We start from the raw sequence: 16,875 nt of genomic DNA on the forward strand, positions 1-16,875 counted from the left end.
TCTATTCTATGGAAAACAAAAGGAGTATTTGGACCACAGTGAAATTAAACAAAAAACATCTATTATTGTAAGAAGTCTGTCAGAAAGGTTCCAGGACCGGACCGGTGTCACAAAACATGTACGTATTTCAAACCAAAAGTACAAACTGCAAGCTTCCCCTTTAGTGCGGGCCAGACGATCAACCGGCACGTCTCCAAAGTAATCCTGCAACATTTTCTTCGTTCAGTTTGCGAGACGAGGCGAAAGTTGTGGCTGGACAACTCGTGGCTGCTGCACCATGACAATCCGACAGTTACAGCCTGAGAACCATCTTGCCATCTTGAAGCAACCTCCTTCCTCACCTGACTCGGCACCGCTTGATTCCCCCCCCCCCCCCCCCCCCCCCCCCTCTTTCTCAAGCTCACGGGGTCATCAAGGGACCCATTTTGAAGACATGGACGACATCAAGATGGCAGTGACTACGGAATTGCTGAGAATCCTGGAAGAATCCTGACAGGTGTGCATGAAGGCATGGCAGCGAAGGATGGGAAAGTACATTAGACTCCAAGGGAATAACTTAGAAGGGTAGTTGGAATTTAAAATATAGCTTTTGTGACATCAGTCCTGGAACTATTCTGACACACCTTGTATGAGACAGCGTCTCTCAGTGTCGTTTCTTTTTAGTGTGGGCCAACTGCTCAAGTTGTAAATCATTTGGATCCAACTTTTGTATCATTGAGGGACCATCGATTTCACTCTAGCTGCATCCAAGGCACCATTAATTTTGGCTACTACTACTTTTCTGCCAAAACAGCCTGCTGACGAAACTGAACTGGAGTACCTTCAGAACAATTGTTTCAGTTGTTGGATTGCTGCTAGCATACTACTATTTAAAAACAAGAAGCTGGATTTTGTCCCTTTGGTTGCAATAGTTTTATGTATTTTAATGTAAAGAGGTTTGACTCAAACTACTGCACACAATGAATGTGTTTGTTTAAATTGAAGTAAATGTTTAGCGGTGAGTATAGTTTGGAATAATTTAATTTGGGGGAAAAGCCTCCACTCTTCTACTTAACCCTTCCACATCCCTCTTTTCCTTCTTTCACACTTTGCACAGGTGCAAAGAGAAAGTGAGAGACATGATCTGGCTGGATTTTGGGGATTGTGGTGTTTGTTTACATTCCTGATGTTGACAGCACAGGATCACTGCTAAACTAACTGCTCCTTTCCCATGCTTACACTTGCTTACTCCCTCTCTGAAAGACCAAAACACACACACTCCTTAAAACTCCCAGTTAAACAATGATTGACACCCAAATAATTATTACTTGTATTCTTCATCATTCATTATGCAGATGATTTAGCAATAAGGATTTTTGTCCCCCATTCCCATCCCTCGTGGGGAAGTACAGTATTTCCTCATTATCTACAGTATTTTATTGTCTCTGTGACATAATACAAATATGTAATTGCTTCTCATTGTTATCAATCAGCCGGCACAGTGGACGACTGGTTAGCACATCTGCCTCACAGATCTGGGGACCAGGGTTCAAATCCCGACCCCGCCTGTGTGGAGTTTGCATGTTTTCCCTGTGCCTGCGTGGGTTTTCTCCGGGCACACCGGTTTCCTCCCACATCCCAAAAACATGCGTGGTGGGTTGATTGAAGACTCTAAATTGCCCCGTAGGTGTGAATGTGAGCACAAATGTTTGTTTGCTTCTATGTGCCTTGCTATTGGCAGGCGACCGGTTCAGGGTGTACCCCGCCTCCCGCCCGAAGATAGCTGGGATAGGCTCCAGCGGCCCGCAACCCTAGTGAGGATAAGCGGTGAAGAAGATGGATGGATGGATGTTATCAATCACACACTCACTCACACACTGCAGTGTTTATGCTGAGACACCCACACTGCTAACTCGTGCCATGAATAGCATGTGATATGAATAAATGCAGTAAGCTTTCTGTTCAAATGCATCAAACACTGACACTTTACCATGAGCAATTGCTAATTTCATTTGGCTATAATGTGATTATTCTCTCAGCCATATTTGAACTGTTACTGCTATTTCCAATTCCATCGCCATTTCGTTTTGCACTGTGCACGCTTACTGGATCTGAGAGTTTGCCAGAAGCAATCATTGTGAATTATGGATGAAACCTTTGTTGCATTCATGATTAGCATGAGCACCAGCATCCAAAGATAATATTGGATTTACTTTTCGGCATCAGTCACCTAGTTTAATTTCACAATTTATCCACTCCTCTCAATTGAGTTTACAATTTATGATCTTTTTATGATTCAACATTACAAATGTAATCAAATTCAGCACCCTCCGTGGTTGTGACAAATTTGTTGTGCTCTTTATGCCGCTACAAATTCAATGGTTACTTTCAATGAACGCTGTTTGTATTTGTTTGATTGCTTATTGCAGTGTGGTTAAAGCCTATCTTCATGAATGTTTTTAGAGTTTGGCTTACCCCAACTTCCATTGATTGTGCATCCCTCCTTTTGGCTGATTCAAACACCCACTTCATCTACACTTGCCCTCTCTCCACCTTCCAGAGTCTCGACAAGTTATTCCACCTCTGACATCCTTTTACTAACCGTTGCTATACTTTGCCTCTTCCTCTTCTACCATTTTGCTGTCAAAAGTTGCATTGATGAAAGCTGATTTGCAAGGTAGATAAAGTAATTGTTTTAATACGACGTGTGATATCCTTCCCTTCTTTGCATCGGCAATGCTTCCTTGCCCCCACTTCTCGAAAGACACACATATCACATATCCCTGGGTGAGATGACTGCCACATTTCCCTTTCACCTTCCCGGTGTACTGTACATCATGGGCTTTAGTCCCACTGGAATACAAGGATCATTACCTTTTGATTCATTTAATTTTAATTTACTGCATTAATTTTAAATTCATCATCCACTCTGCTGTTGTTGTTGCACTCTACACAGAACAAAACCAAACACCTGCAGGCATGCAAGGAGGGATTTCACAGTGATCGTCTTGGAGTGTATAGCCTATACATCGATGTGCCTCACTTTTTGATTTGCAATAGCAAGCAACAGCGCTTAAAACAATTATTAGACCACCACTCATATTTGTACCACAGCCGCCATAAATTAACATCATTGGTAATTACCAGTCATTTTTCTTTGGGTTTCTTTTCAATGGTGAATACATCAGTGTGCAGAAGCTTTTGAACCAAAATGATATTGTTATGCAACAATATAGTAATTATTCTTATAGTTTTTTAATTAAAAAAATAGAAAACTAGAAATACATTATTTCTTCGTTAAGATATCAGAAAATACTGTAATTATTTACTTGCATTCCAGAAAGAAATATTTTAGTGGCAAATGGTATGCTTGATTAATTTCTGACTTCTCAGATAAACCCAATAAGCCAGCTCAGTTTATTGAATTCAGTTTGAAATTCCTCATTCCTGTTCAAAATGCTAAAAAGTTAAAAGCTCACTGAAATTGAAAGTGTTTTCATTAAAGTATTTCATGCCAGATGATCTCTTCTTGTGGTCTAATAAATGTGTTCAGTACTGCAATATGTTGTTCACATTGGACAAAAGTATGTTTTGATTCTTTTTTTGAGTCTTCTTCTTTTTGGTTCACACAGTGCTGTTTGCATGCCTTAACATGTCATAAAATTACGTTATGTTCTACTTGAACCCTCATAGATCTCTTACATAAAAATTCACACATTCTTTTTTTTAATTATTATTATTTTCACGGTATTGTTTAATAATGTCATATTACGGTACCGTTTAATATACAATTTTTGATTCTAGATTGTTTTAGGATCACCAGTATGCTAATTTTATTAGGGTCACACCAAGCATACTATGAGTACAACGCTGAAATGTACTGAGTTTTAAAGTTGTACGTACTCATGCAAGCATTTTTTTTTTAATAGTGAGATAATACTATGAGAATAAAGCTGAAATATTACAACTTATGACGTTGTTATGTTGCAAACATTCTTTTTATATTACGAGATAAGAACTTGTAATTCTATGCAAAAAAAAATGTAAATACAAGAGAGTAAAGTCAGAGTATTAAGGGAATTGAAATGTTACAATGAGGATTGCTGATGATCTTATGAAGATACAATTTAATTTTGCAGGCAGTTAAACATATCAACATTTTATGGCACAATGCATCAGCATCAAAAATTTAATAAAATGTTCTCAACATTTCTGTCCATCCAACTACAAATGCATTGACCAGAGTTGACTCTTATGGTGTTTGTTCATTCATTTTTCAACAACTATTTCAGGATTTCATGATATGGCAGGCAGGTTTTAAGAAAGAGACAGCGACTGCTAGTCTCAGCGCTATTTTAGATTCCTACGTACATTTTAACATTCACTTGTCCAAATTCAGACTTCTTATAACATTGCTCATGTTTCTTGTATTGTCAAGATCAAATTGCACCACTATCACAGTGCATTCAAAAACATTTGACCAAATAGTCAATTGAATATGAACTAAAATGAATTTTTAATTGTTAATATGTGTATGCCATAATTCAATGTCCAATCTTTTAACATGTTGAACTGGCTACCGTAATATAGTGAGCAGGACAGCAGCATCAATAAGTTTGTACTTGTCGAATGTCATTGGATTCAATTGAATAACTTCCACAATCATCCATAGTAACCCTTACCATCTTGATGTCCTTTCAGAAATTCAGCACACAGCTACATGCTTGGCTCAACTTGTACCTGTACAAAATGTAGACTTAAAGGAGAATTAATTGACTTGATGAAGGCACAAATAACAGCAAATCGCCATCACGTCATTGAAGAACGATCTTTTTCAACACAGTAGCACATGAAAATCATAATAATACTGATAGGCAGATTACTTTGATCACACAAATTCTGTTTAACATTTTGATTTTGCCTCCACGCATTCAACAGGTATGTAAATTGTTACTACAATATGTAAATTACAAAAGTGTGACATTCGTCTCCGCGGCACGGTGACCGACTGGTGAGAGCGTCAGCCTCAGAGTTCTGAGGACCCGGCTTCAATCCCCGGTCCTGCCTGTGTGGAGTTTGCATGGTCTCCCCGTGCCTGCGTGGGTTTTCTCCAGGCACTCCGGTTTCCTCCCACATCCCAAAAACATGCATTAATTGGAGACTCTAAATTGCCCGTAAGTGTGAATGGTTGTTTGTTTGTATGTGCCCTGCGATTGGCTGGCAACCAGTTTATGGTGTACCCCGCCTCCTGCCCGATGAGAGCTGGGATAGGCTCCAGCACACCTGCGACCCTAGTGAGGAGAAGCGGCTCAGAAAATGGATGGATGGATGATGTTCGTCTCTGCTGTTTGCTTTTAAAAATATGTCATCGGTCTTGCAGTTGACAGTTTTTAAATGCATTAATCAAAATATGCTCTTTGTGTGTTGGCACAGTACATTTGTTTTATCTGTGTGTGTCACTTTTGTAGGAGGATAGTTATTTTTGTGACATTTTCCCTGAAAAGTGAAATGACGCAAGTAATGTTGGTGGGCTCACTGTGTGTTGTACTTCTCTCCATGCTCAGGCCCCAGCACCACATGCCAGGAAGACTCATGTGCCAACCAAGGTGTCTGTCTTCAACAGTGGGAGGGCTTCAGCTGTGATTGCAGCATGACGACGTTCGGTGGCCCGTTGTGTAATGACGGTAGGAGTCCAGAAATCCTTAAAATCAGTTCCTGGTTTTTGTCTGCAGACACACTGGATAAAAAATAAAAATAAAATAGATGCTATTTCAGATTCACGTAGCGGTATTTGTCCTGACTCCCCCATCACTACTGTACCTCCCAACTTCTTGAACAGAATGGTGTGATCCATTGATGAGTTTAGTCAGACGGCTGTTTTGTGTCCCACATGTACCCGTTTGTTGTATGTCAACTGCAGATTTTGTATTTTTACATAATATTGTCACACCATTTTTGTCCTCTCGATTATCGACCGGCTTTGGGTCAGCTTTAAATCTTTGATTTTCTTGCACTAGAGACTGACATTTTTCGGCATTCCCACCGCGTCCCTGTGGGTCCCGGGGAAGTGAATTTCACCTTTAATCACGGGATCGGGCAGGAGCGGGAGCGAAGTTCGTTGCGAGCGGGAAATATGAAAACAAAGTCAGCAGGAATGGACGGGAGTGGAAATCATGATGCAGTTATATTTTATTTTATTTTTAATTCAATCGATATTTGTACATTTCCCATCAGCATCAAGCTAAACATTGCTAAACTACGTGACTAATACGGCTTTTGTTAATAAATTTATGCTTCGTTTCTTAATCATTCCGGTAATTCATTGTATTTATTATGGTGACTAAAACAGACATGGACCGCATATTTTATACCGAGGAAGTAAAATGGAGTAGGATTGGGATTTAAAAAAGTGGGGCGGGTGGGGAAATGGGAGTGGGATTCTGTAAAAGTTGAGTTTGAGATTGCTTTTGGGATCAATCTCTGTGGTATTTTTTTCAAAAATTTGGGATTGGTGGGATTTTTTTTTAAAGTTTCTGGATTTGGCAGGAATTTTTTTAAACACTCGAGATTGGAAGGGATGGGCGCAATCTCTGCGGGGCGGAGTGGGATTTTTCTTTAAACACTCAATTGGGATTGGGAGGAAGGGGGAACAACTTCTGTGGGAGTGGGAGGGAGCCGGAGTCAACATCCACTCCATTACTCCATTACTGCAATCCCGTGTTAGTCTCTGTCTTGAAGACCTCTGTCATTTGTCACATTGATGGCTGATTTACTGTTAAATTATCATGGTTATGTCCACCTTTTTGCAAATAGTTCTACTTTCTTTAGGACAAATGCATGGGGGCTTTCAATGGGTCTCCATTCTCTTTTGCACCACTTAACAGTAGGTTGAATAAGCAAAGTTCTGAGCGGCATTCAAGACAGAAGAAGAACTGGGCATTTTATAGATGAGATTTGTGTTTATACCACTTTGATGACAACGTTATTATTATTATTATTTTTGCAGTATTTAAGTACACATAGTTGCATCGATCTTCTCCTATTTGTAACACTAAAAGGAGTCTTCTGCTCATGAGATTCTTGGTTTTTATGGTGGTCTCGCTCTCCCTTTACAGTCACTTGACTGTCTTGGCTCAAGAAAGAGCAAAAGTGATCATGAACTCCTTGTGACCCTTCTTTATGCATTAAAAGAAAAAGTCGCATTATATTTTGGTTTTCTAGTTATATACAGTATATAAATATATACATCGTGAAAGGTCATTTACAGCAATGGGAGCAGATGGGCTCACAGGATGTACGAGTATATTACATTTGGACTAAACGACTGCCGGCTAAGCCTTGTTACTGTAGCCAGACACAATGTTCCTGCAGACCTAATAAAACAATAGCCCAGCTCAATATCATGGCCCATGGGATGCAATATCCAGTACAAAGAAATGCTTTCCTAGAACTGTGATGAACTTGAGTTAGTGGAATAAATATGCGAGTCAACTTCTCTCTGCCCAGGAAAATCTAAGTGTAAGAAATGAAGCTGAAGTTTTATCTGTGTTGATGGATTGTCTTAGGGTTGGTATGGGGGCCCAGAAGAAAAATGAGAAACCGTTTCTGGAGGAAATGTCGTTTTTTTTACTTTACTTTTGTTTGAAAGAGCAGACAATTTAGAACACAGCAATGGGTTCAGCGAAAGTAAGTTACATGTGGAGTTTATTGAATTATCTCAAATGTAGCCTTAGTACCTTACCTCCTGCCTCGATATCATTAGCATGCTATGAAATCGCTACCCAGTATTGTACCTACAAAACATAATAAACCTTACTCAAACTGTGCGATTAATTATGCTGTCGGCATAGCTCCAAGATGGCAGCATGTATTTACAACACCCTATTAACATTTACAGTCACTCTGTAATGTAAATCCTGGTATACACCCTGCTTTTGTGGATATTTGTAGTTGTAAGAGCATGTATCAGCATTCATTTTGGAGAAATGGAGACAATAATAAATATACTTGCTCTGGGTGTTTAGTCAACCTTTGGCTTGGTGAATAAAAGTAAAAATGATCACGTCAAAGACTTGTAGTACTAGGAGTCTGACACAGGTTTCCTTATGTTTGTGGTTTGAGGTCTGAAGTTGTTTAGCCCTGCACAACTAAGGCAAACAAAAAACAATCAGATGATCAGCCAAAAGAACAACATGGTCAAGATCTGGTTTGAGGGATGATATTTTCTGTTATTGGTCTTTTCAGTTCTTCTGGACTTTTGAAATCCCATTTTAAAAGCAGCCAGTGTTTGTTTGTTTGCGTGCAAGCATCATTGGTATGTGGGAGGGTTAGATGTCCAGTCTAGACCTCCTCAGGGAGTTTGCCCGCAGTGGTCAAGCATCTGAAGGTAATATTTAAAGACAAACAGAACAGTGTTTGCTGTTGAGCTTAAGTGGGTCGAGAAAAGGCGATTGAATCGAGTCCGCCTGAGCCTCACGCAACTTTTGCCTCGCTTGGTTGCTCATTCACCCTTTCCTGTATTCCAAGCTATTAGTGCCATGTCAATATTGTAGCAACAATGCCGGTAGTGCAGTCATATCTCCATTGTATCTGGCTGGCATTGTCCAGGGTTAGATTTATCTTTAACACGTGCACAGTGAAAGGACCATGGGACTTTTATGACATGATTTCCAGTGCATACTTAACAACACACGTTGACTTCTAACCAAATTAGTAATTAATCAAATAATCAAACATTAAGATTCAATATAAAGGCTGGTACCTTTCAGTGTCTTCACACTCCAAAAAAAAGTAAATGACATATACAACATATGTAGGTACATATCTCAAAACAACATGTGAAACTAATAATAATACATCTTGTGCAGTTATTTTGGAAGAAGGAATGAAATTAGTAAACAAAAATAAACTTTACTGAATTGCAAGAAAAAAATGCACTGATTGGATTTTGGTGTCAATCTGGATAAAGATGCAGGCACAGGGATGTATTCTCAACATTTAACATCAAAGCACCACATAATGATAAAATAAAACGAATCTCATAATGATCACAATGATTATACTGTAATTACAGATATTGCACTCCGCTAAGATTTTTGCTCATTTATTCCATTAGTTGAAAGAAATGCTGGCATCAATGATTTCCCTAGCACTCATGAAATAATATTGTAAAGACTTTAGAGAACCCATGAAATTGTATTGTAAGGACTATTAAGTACTTATGGTTTAGAAAGTCAATATGTTTGCTGTTGTTAAGGTTAAAGTAGTTAAAGTAGGGCACTTGGGTTTCATTGAAGACATAGATAAAGACAAGCAAGTGCTTACCCTAGCATGCAGGCAATAAAGCGGTCAATAGAATACAATGGACGGATTAAACCACTTAGTTTGTTTCAAGGGGATAACCAGGGCATCTCTGTGGCCAGGGGGCATTTGAGGCAATCTGCTGTCACAACAAAAAAGATTCTCTTTAGCCTGCACGTGGCCCTGTTTTATTGCATACACCAGAAAATATTTGTGCCTCGGCCTGTATTGAACGCTTGCCCTGTTTTTTACCAATTGTGCAACATATAACAGAGCCCGATACCTCTGCTTATTCACTTTAGCACATACCTCATTTCTGTAGTCACATGCCTGCAAGAAATACAACCCAGCCAACAAGCATTCTTCATTAGAGTTAAACTATTGTTGAGGGTATCATAATTTTATATCAGTATAAGGAATCTTGTAGCGTTTGGCTGATTAATATTTAATTGGATTGTTGCTGAAACAATAATGCAGCATGTGTGGGCCTTATTATTGATTTCATAACCTCTACTACCATCACATCACACCTAAGCTCCAAATAAATTGTAGCTACACAGCACAATTATTTTCAAATCTTTCCTCATGCATAATGATGATGATGACGGAGATCATCGCTTTAAATGGGTTTCTGTGTCAGATCGGTGACTTAGACTGTTGGCACAGAAACCAGACATAGACAGCTTCTTCCTTGTGAATGCTTTGTGGCTGCTGTAACTTTTCCCTACGTTTTTATCAGAAGCATTATAATAATTAACCTGTTTTAACTGACCTAGTAAATACTTATAATTGTGTTTTTGAATGATGGTAAAGCACCGAATATTGAATTTAAGTGTATATAATGCATCTGTTCTTTTGTGATGCCACAATTGCTGTCTTGCTGGTGTTTACATAGATTACACTGTATAATTGCATGTGTTCCTTTCCAGAACTCAGGGTTGTACTGCTGTGCACTGGTGACTTACTTCATCATTAAATATCCAGTTGTTACTCCGCAACCCAAGGCTAATTAAGATGTTGACAGAGAATGTTTTTAACTACCCTGCTGGGTGTTACACGCAGTGATTCACACTTCAGTCAATTAAACATCTCACTCAACATAAATATTACACTTGGCAACACTGCATCAAAAACTGCACCATTGTGGCTGTGTCTTTCAAGGATACTTTATTTGGTGAAAGCAGTCTGCAGACAAGGCAGTGTTCCATGTCCTTTGAGAAGTTGCATACAGGGCAATGATTTAATATTCAGTTCATTATTTTTATTGGTCAGCAGGATTACACAAAAATAACTAAACCAGTTTCCACTTTGTCATTATGACCAATGAAGTCATCTTGGCTCCTCAAATGCTACAACAGAAGCGGTTTGTAGACATAAAATACTAACTCCAATTCTGAAAAAGTTGGAATGTTCTTCATTCATTCATTCGTTCATTTTTAGTACCGCTTATCATCACTGGGGCCGCGGGCGTGCTGGAACCTATCCCAGCTATCTTCGAACACGAACTGAACTTAGTTAATTTCTTCCTGATGAACGCAAGTGCGAACGTGCTCAATATGGCGTAAAAGCACAGTTTTCGAATGAAAGTTAATTTTCTTTCAGGAGTGCCAGGTTTTGTTAGGAACTTCCAGGACAATCCCATCTGAACTCACTATATACGAGCCTTCATATGTCGGCAGCTAAATGCTGTATTTGGCAACCGATTTATTGCGCCCACGTCCACCATGCATGGCAGGCACGTCGCAGCTGCGTGAGAATGCGAGGTGCGTTTTCTTCTGTGTTCCTTTTGTAATGCAGTACATAATTGATTTTAAAAAATTGACTACGAGGAAAATTATTGTTTGTATCAGAATGCTTTAGTTAATTACAGTCATAATATGCAATTTATTTAGTTTAGTAATAGAAGGGATAAAATACAAATATTTTGTTACTACAGTATAGTCAGCCAGAGCTGCGAGGAATGCAAAGTTATCAATGTCCTTTCACCATCATTCCTGTCATACTGTGTTGCCTGTTTTTGTTTTCACATAAAGGAGAAAAGTCCTGTTTTGTTTTAATTCCTCATTTTAAAAAAGTCCATTCAAGCTTCAAGTTATTCCTCATGTTTCTGAGATTGGAGGGTGAAAGCTACAGCTGGCTACTCGTGCGGACTGAATGGGTGGCAACAATGGGAAAATGAAATGCCAGTATTTTAAGGGGAATAGCCCGTCAGCAACATATTGAGAAAAAACAAAAAAGATCTATGAACTAGTTCATTTTTGTAATCGTGAACTTAGTTCAAAATGTAGAATTATGAACTGTGACTGAACTAGTTAATTTTTGGAACGGTGATCTGAACTTTGTACTAGCTCGCGTAGAAAATGAGCTTTCCCAACACTGTTAACGCTGCCTTCATAGATGTGCAAGTTAATGGGCATTAACACACCATCATACCATCACAGATGCTGGCTTTTGAGGTTTGCGCTCAACAATCAGCATGGTCGTTTTCCTCTTTGGCCTGGAGGACACGATGTATACGATTTCCAAAAACAATTTTAAATTTCGACTTTGCATCAGTCCATATCAGATGAGCTCAGGCCCAGAGAAGCCAGCTGGCGGCTTTTCTGGGTGTTTTTGATGGACCTTTTATTTCAAGCACACAGGGATTAGACTTTGCAAAGACTCTCTTTCTCCATTATAGAATAGTCAGCACAACCTTCGCGTGTCTCCCTGACCTCCTCCAGTCACCTATGTTTTTCAGTCATGGAGGATAGACTTTATGTGTGGCATTGCTCACATGTCTCCTGATCTGCAGCATGCAGCGAACGTGCACATGCAATCACTCACGATCTCGGCAAAATTCATTTCCTCCTCTACTGCTGTCTTGATGTAGTGATTCAAGTAAGAGCCCTGCTTAATAGGATTTCAGGTTACTCTCAACCAAAACGTTTGGTACATGGGCTGCCACCCTCAAGCAGTCTGGCAGAACATCATTAGATGGTTCTCTCTCTCTTTGGAGTTGGATGGTGGTGGGTGGGGCTGGGGTCAATAAACCTTGCTTGGCTTGAGAGAGCTGTAGGCCTATAGGTATCAGGTGTGAACGTGCAATATACTGCATATTGCATGCATTTCAATAATTGGTGCTGGTCTAAGTCTGGCCTACAGATTACGTAGTAAACACTCCTCTTATCTCAGATTTGTTCTCTTGCTACCCTCTAATCATACTGCTCTACTATACAATTACAGTATACTTATGGTCGGCTATTATAAGAGCACCACTTCTGTGTCCTTACTAGAAAAGATGCTTTTTCAACACCTCCAGACATTTTGTTTCAAGATAAAAGCACAGCACTTGTTCTTGTATAACATCAACATTCATTTCCAACACTTTTTCAAGTGTCAGTGAAATACAACCTCTACATTGTGCATTTCCCCATTTTATATGAGTCAACTGAGCTGTGTGTCAAGGTATAGTTTCCTATTACTTGGACAATGTGGATCACATATGTGACAAGTGCTCCAGATATGACGTTCAATAGAATTGAAATCAAAGAGCATGAGACATGGAGAGAAATGCAGAACTAATACTGTTGGCTGTATATACTATATGTCTGAAGGAGTCTCTTTTTATATATATAAAATACTCGTTGAAATCGGATCTTCTTTTCACTATCAGTTCTTGAGAATGGCTTTGTATTTGTGTTGAAACTAAAGTAAAAGATATTTCATAGGTACCTGTAAGCCATTGCTCAGATATTTTATTTTTTACATTTTTGATCAGCAAACGGGCAGAATATTTTTATTTTGTGTTTGGAAAGAGCCATCTTCATTTACTGAGTCTGTCCATTGTTCTAGTTAATACAGTTCTTTGACAAAGAAACTGTGGACTCCTAAAGTGGGAGGCGGGCCGTCCTTGACCTGTTTACAATGGTGCACTCTGAGAAGAGAAGTGATGGACTTGGCTTTCAGGAGAGACAGACAGACCACAGTGCCTCGGCTGCCCACTGCATCTTGGGAACTGTCAGACAAGATAGAGAGGAAGCTTCCAGAAAAGCTGATGACCTACGACCTCATATCTCGCTCACTGACAGTCAGGATTTAGTTTATGCATTTGCGGACACATCTTGCATATACACTCACGCTCGCCAACAGAAGGGAGAAATAGAGATAAGTCGATGCAGCCATCCAACTATAACATCTATTTGCATTTATGTTCAAGGTTGTTTTAATGTTATTCCCTAAGTACAGGCTCTCAATAAGTAAATGGATTTAGGAAATGATTAACGCTGTTGTAGCATCGCGTAGCCATCAAAGGTGCAAATCGGTACCTGTATTTTGTGTACATAAAGTCATTCATTGAATAAGTGGTATTTTTCTCTGTGTCATTATTTGACTGTGACCAAAAGTTTTGCACTAAATATTAAGAACTATTTATTATCATCTAGGGTTGGGAACCATAAACTGCTCTGACCGGATATTCGTTGGTAAAGGTGAGCGATACGACTGTATCGGTAGCAGACTAAACTATCGATACAAAATCCACCAGGAATCCTTAGCTACATCGGTAGAAGGGCTGTCGACCGGATATCGCGAGGCGAGGAATCTGTTGCCTGAAGCTTTATGGTTTTCATCTCGTAAAACAAGCGCGAGAGGTCTCGAGCTGTGCTCCGCAGGTAACTTTACGTTTACAACCAAAATGTGCTGGATACTAGCGACACTACTATCTTAACGACATCAGAATCAGAATCATCTTTATTTGCCAATTATGTCAAAAACACACAAGGAATTTGTCTCCGGTAGTTGGAGCCGCTCTGGTACGACAACAGACAGTCAATTGACAGCGAATACTTCCATCCATCCATCCATTTTCTTTTACCACTTATCCTCACTAGGGTCGCGGGCTGCTGGAGCCTATCCCAGCTGTCTTTGGGCGGGAGGCAGGGCATACCCTGAACCGGTCGCCGGCCAATCGCAGGGCACATACTGTATAAACAAACAACCATTCGCACCTAAGGACAACTCAGAGTCTTCAGCTAACCTATCACGCATGTTTTTGGGATGTGGGAGCGAACCGAAGTACCCGGAGAAAACGCACGCAGGCACGGGGAGAACATGCAAACTCCACACAGGCGGGGCCGGGATTTTAACCCCAGTCTCCAGAACTGTAAGTGCTAACCAGTCTACGACCGTGCCAGAGAATACTTCCATCCATCCATTTTCAACACTGCTTACCCTGGTTAGGGTCGCGGGGCCCTGGAGCCTATCCCAGCTGACTTCGGGCGAAAGGTGGTATAGTGCGATAATCTGGGACAGTGTCGATTGTGAAAATGTTGCAGATGCTACTCAGGCACATGAGTAACCAGTATTGGTCAACAACAGATATGCAAATAGTGCAGCGTGGCAAGATTACTAAAGTGAGTGCACGAGTAATGTATAATTGGCCCGACAGAAATGTGACAACAAACTCAAGACAAAAATTGGCAGTATGTTGCAATGGAATTGTAAGTTAACTGTTTAAGTAGTTGATGGCATGAGGGTAGAAGCTGTTGGAATGTCTGTTATGTCTAGTTTTCAGTGATCGGTAGCGCCTACCTGAAGGAAGGAGCTGAAAGAGGTGGTGACCACGATGTGGAGTTTCCAAGAGGATTTTGCATGGTCTTATTGTAGTTCTGGGAGCGTGCAAGTCCTCAAGGGTGGGTAGGGGGGTACCAACAATCTTTCCAGCAGTTTTGATTGTCTGTTACAGTTGGAGTTTGTCCTTTTTTGTAGCAGCGCCAAACCAGACTGTGATGGAAGAACACAGGACTGATTCGATGACCGCTGTGTAGAACTGCCTCAACAGCTCCTATGGCAGGCCGTGCTTCCTCAGAAGCCGCAGGAAGTACATCCTCTGCTGGGCCTCTTTGAGGATGGAGTTGATGTTGATCTCCCACTGCAGGTCGTGATAGAATGCAATTCCCAGAAACTTGAAGGTCTCGACGGTTGACACAGGGCAGTTGGACAGCATGAGGGCCAGCTGTGGCGAAGGATGCCGCCTGAAGTCCACGATCATCTCTACAGTCTTGAGCATGTTCAGCTCCAGGTTGTGTCGCTGAATGAATCCAATCCTTTTGAGCAAAAAACTTATTTACATCGGGATAACTTCTTGTTGAGATTCAAATCAGTGTTTCGCTATGAAAATGAAGTCATTCATTTAAACCTCTGTGCATTGTGATTTATTTTAGAGAACTGTTTCTTTTTTTTCTCAGTATGAGTTGTCATTTATGCAGGGCTCACCGCATGCATAATGAACATCTTCAATGGAACCGCTTTGTTTTAGAAAAGTCTTGACATATGCTCATATTGTAGCTCGTGTACAGATATGCTCTGCACATTAGATACACTACTTTCCATTAGAATGTTGCACATTGATTAGAAGATTCCCTCTTGGCAGCGGTTGCCATGGCTGTGGTGATAACTGAAAGTGAGGACAGCAGATGTACATGCGGATTGAAATTGAACAAGCTGATGGCCTTGTGACTTGTGGAAGTCCGAGGAGACAACATTCACTCCGAGATACATAGTTGTGCTCCATCCTATCCACAGCCAACATGATCTGACACACTCTAGTCCCTAGTTAAAATACTATACACATTAAATTGAAATGTGGCAAAATACATTTCGCAACATTGACACTGATTGCTCCCTTAAACCCTGCTGCCTGTGGTCACTGTTGTCCAGATGTTACTAGCGCCACATATGTTTCTGTGCTGCACAAACATGTCACTGCATCATACAGAAGGTGCACTTGGTAAATGCATGGGTTGGCACTCATGCTTGAGCTACCCTGAGTCAGCAGTGGCATCATATATATTAAGCGACACCTGCTTTAAAAGAAGCCATGCTTCATTACATCCTATTTCACCCCCCGGTTGCTATCAAGGAGGGTGGTGGTTGTCAGGGCTAGTGGTTTTGTTTGGATACGCTTTGTAAAGTGTGCGGTTTTATGTTTCTATATGTTCAATTTAACAATCTCAATGAAATTGTCTCAGTTGTGGTCAGGCAGTCTTTCAGAATCGTCTTTTTGCGTTCTGCTTTCCGAAATCATTGCATGATTGCATCCATGGGGTGCACTATTGTTTATATGTAGAGAGTCGAGACTTCATCTATTGTTTTGTTTGCACTCAAACGAAATATTTACCCATTTTCAAATAGATTTCTTCCACCTCAATATGGAGCTCTTCAAGCCTTAACATATACATTAAAATGACGCAAAGTAAAATATGTTCTACTTATACAAGGGGAAACATAATCAAAGCACCACATGTATTGGAGACAGCCCTTTTGTTTTTAAATGAAAACGAAAAGTGGTGCTTTATACTTCTCTTCGTCAAAAGGGCGTTTTACTCAGGAGTCGGCAACATGATATCTGAAATCTTTATATCAATGTGTTTAGTACTGGGTTGTAGTCTTGGAGTTTGTTGTATGAAACAATGAACTGCAGTGTTTAATTTACTATTTAGTATTTTTCATTCAAGCTAGTGAGTATTGCAAACGATTTTGAGAGTACAGAACGTCATGGAGACCCTCTCATTAACTTGTACAAACACCAACCTTCATGCACTTTACATAGTCACC

At 40.2% G+C, this 16,875-nt stretch overlaps 1 protein-coding gene across 22 annotated transcripts in view; it reads left to right on the forward strand.

Moving 5' to 3' along the window:
• Positions 1 to 16,875, forward strand: part of LOC133409403 (neurexin-1a-like) — a 247,800-nt gene that overhangs the window by 135,616 nt on the left and 95,309 nt on the right. For 21 of the 22 annotated variants that reach the window (XM_061689309.1, XM_061689310.1, XM_061689319.1 and 18 more), the window contains one exon: positions 5,544 to 5,663. In XM_061689309.1, coding sequence (XP_061545293.1) covers positions 5,544 to 5,663 — 120 coding nt within the window. Of the gene's footprint in view, positions 1 to 2,636; positions 2,657 to 5,543; positions 5,664 to 16,875 lie in introns of those variants that run through there. The other variant, XM_061689334.1, reaches the window with a different exon arrangement.

Source organism: Phycodurus eques, chromosome 11 (assembly GCF_024500275.1).
Source record: "Phycodurus eques isolate BA_2022a chromosome 11, UOR_Pequ_1.1, whole genome shotgun sequence".
Lineage (NCBI taxonomy): Eukaryota > Metazoa > Chordata > Actinopteri > Syngnathiformes > Syngnathidae > Phycodurus > Phycodurus eques.